The sequence below is a fragment of the Panicum virgatum genome, chromosome 2N (genome assembly GCF_016808335.1).
Source record: "Panicum virgatum strain AP13 chromosome 2N, P.virgatum_v5, whole genome shotgun sequence".
Taxonomy (NCBI): domain Eukaryota; kingdom Viridiplantae; phylum Streptophyta; class Magnoliopsida; order Poales; family Poaceae; genus Panicum; species Panicum virgatum.
In genome coordinates this window covers 6013213-6016226 of record NC_053146.1, presented here as the reverse complement: position 1 = coordinate 6016226, position 3014 = coordinate 6013213, and the positions used below count along the sequence as shown (strand labels likewise).

At 50.3% G+C, this 3014-nt stretch overlaps 1 protein-coding gene across 1 annotated transcript; it reads left to right on the top strand.

Annotated features, from left to right (window-relative positions):
* The first annotated feature begins 1820 nt into the window (after window positions 1-1820).
* On the top strand, window positions 1821-2701 carry LOC120659494 (low molecular mass early light-inducible protein HV90, chloroplastic-like). Its single transcript, XM_039937659.1, has one exon. It carries the CDS (start codon window positions 1970-1972, stop codon window positions 2492-2494), a length of 525 nt encoding a protein of 174 aa, XP_039793593.1. The 5' UTR covers window positions 1821-1969; the 3' UTR covers window positions 2495-2701.
* The last annotated feature ends 313 nt before the right edge of the window (window positions 2702-3014 follow it).

Below are 3014 nucleotides of genomic sequence, written 5' to 3'. Positions count from 1 at the left end.
GATTCCTCTACCATGCATGGTGCATACTGCCCTCGCCGCCCAAGCTTCTCTTGCCATGCGACGTGCCCTATCCTTGTGAATATGCTTGCTTTACACATGTCAGTTTTCTTGGCCGTTTTTTTTTCTTTGCTCCCCTTTTGACTTTGCAGCTGATGATCTTATTCTTATGATCCTCTTGTGCCTTGGGTAACCTGTTTACTCGGCTATCTCTGTATATATGAAAACAAAGTCTATCTGACATCGAGATGCCTCCATTTCTCAATCTAGTGAACAAGTTTCTTGGATGACCTTGGGTTGCGGTGTGTAAATATTGAAATGCTGACTTTTCTTTTCTGTTTGTATTTGAAAAAATTATTGTTCAACGGTTCAACCTCAATTTTTGCATAATGATAAAAGTTTGTCTGCTCTCTCAATCTATATTTTTCAATGAATTTTTCGTGCAACGGTTTATTTAGGTGCTAACTTGTTTGGTAGCATGGTAGCACCTAATATTTCCGAGTACCACCGATGAAAACGTGAAAAGCCTATTTTTGCTAATACGCATATTGTTGTGTCTAAGTCAAGATCTAAAATATTCGTAAAACAGGAGATCCAAACAGGCCCTAAGCCCCTAAGTAACACGGGAACGTATCAGGTGCAAACCAATCTCTCCATGCAAACTATGCAAACTTCAATCTGGACCATCGGATCAACATCCAAGGGAAGGACGCAGAGGGAGGGGGGATTTGCAAAAGTGTGATTACCTAATCCAAGAGCAAGCAGTTAATTGTAAAATTACCCAATCCCTCATGCCCTTTGGACGTTGATCCGGTTGCCCAGATTTAAGTTTGCACGGTTTGCACGAAGAGATTGGTTTGCACTTGATATGTTCCCAAATAACATAGGCTTTGCAACTCGCCGGTCAATAGGACCTTCCACGATTTTCTGTAACTCTTGTCGGTACCTGATCTAGTAAATTCCATAGTAGAAATGGTGATCAAGAAGTGCTCCATTTGGTTTCTTCTTAGAAGATCCTAGAAAGCACTTTGACCACTAATTAGGGGTATTACATAAAGACAGTTTACAAAACCAACTCCAAAAACCCTGTGCTATGAACCCTGAAGAATCTAACGAAGCATTTGGCTGCGTAATTAGAGGATAGTTACTGTAGCATCACTGTAGCAAACCATCAATTAATTGTCATTATTAGATTCATCGTGAAAAATTACACCCATCCGTGAAGAGGTTTTGCAAATAAATTTTATTTAATACTTCATACATATAAGATTCCCTCCTAGAAAAGTTTATATAAGATTCCTTCCTAGACGCACAAAAGTCAGGAACTCTTCTCATCAACCAGGTGTACAAAGAGGTCGCCACACAAGACACGAGAGAGTGCCCGAGGATAAGGCGGCAGATTCATCAGTACGACAAAATATAATTCCTCGCGTAACTTAAAGCCCAAATTACCAGACACTAATCGATCGTCTCCTTCCATAGTTCCATGTCGCATTGTGGCCGGCCGTGTGGGTCTGGAACCTTCCGCCACTTCCTTGCAGACGGAGCGAGCCACCTAGTTACCCGCTGCCATCCTGATCTCCCTCTACAACTCTCTGCATCTGCGTGCATGGCGGCCAGGCCGTCCACGTCGACGGCGACGCAATCACCCAGGCCGCTGTGAACCTGGCTGCGTCCACGTACCGCACATCCCCTGCTGCTGCCTCCCGCTCAATCAGCCCAACCTGCGGCCGTGAATCGCCCGCCGACGTGGCCCCCGCCGCCGCCGCCACCGTCGACCTCGTCGGGCTGCCGCCCCAACCCCTATAAAGCCGCCACCACGCTCCCAACCAACCGTATCACAGCACAGCAGCGAGCCAGCAGCAGAAGCAAGCCTGATAGAGCCATCGATCCGTGCGACCGCAGCTACTAGCTTGCCACTTCTCCCGGCGACGACCGGCACCGAGTTCACCGGCCCGTGCGTTCGTTCCCGATGGCGACCTCGGTGATGGCCTCCGCCGCGAGCTCCCTCGCCTTCGCCGCCACCGGCGCGCGCGCCGGCCGTGTCCCCGCCCGGCTTCTGGCGGCCGGGCTCGCGCCGCGCCGGCGCTCACCGTTCGTCGCCAGGGCGCAGGCCGAGAAGGACGCTGAGAAAAGCGCGGCCACCACGCCCAAGCTCTGGGACGCGCTGGCGTTCAGCGGCCCCGCGCCGGAGCGGATCAACGGGCGCCTCGCCATGGTGGGTTTCGTGTCCGCGCTCGCCGTCGAGGCGGCCCGCGGGGACGGCCTCCTCGCGCAGGCCGGCAACGGCTCCGGGCTCACGTGGTTCGCGTACACCGCCGTCGTGCTATCCGCGGCGTCGCTGGCGCCTCTGCTCCAGGGGGAGAGCGCCGAGGCCCGGAGCGGTGGCTTCATGACCGCCGACGCCGAGCTCTGGAACGGCCGCCTCGCCATGCTCGGGCTCGTCGCGCTCGCTGCCACCGAGTACCTCACCGGCGCTCCCTTCGTCCACGTGTAGATACGGCGTAAAGTATATTGTACGCGTGTAGCTGCGTAGTAGAGGAGCCAGTGTATACGTATTTGTGACTTGTGTACGGCCAGGGTGCTTGTAAGCTCGGTTAAGTATACTGTAGTCTGGAAACATTATTATTGAAGGTTTTCTTTGACACAAAATTACTGTGTATGTACAAAAACCTTTCAGCGAAATGGTCATGTAAATTTGAAATGGACCTCCTTTCGCGACAAAGATGCTGCTAAAATTTGAAATGTACTTACCATGCAAAGTGTCAGTTTTTTTTTCTCTAAACACGTTGGCTCTATGAATGCCTATAAAATTGATGGAATTCACGATATTCACCTACTACTTTCGCTCCGGTCTTCAAATATTGCGTACTCACACTGCCACAGCAAGAGTTGCATGTATTTGATACCTTGCCATCAAGTTACAATAATTTTTTCGCGCTTAATTGGCCGACTATTCGCTCGTCTTTGCCGTATACTCTACTTATTAGGTTTGAGTTTGTTTTTTGCCGTGTATT

Excerpts from the sequence above, each read along its gene's own strand:
- LOC120659494 (XM_039937659.1), top strand. The coding sequence starts at position 1,970 with ATGGCGACCTCGGTGATGGCCTCCGCCGCGAGCTCCCTCGCCTTCGCC.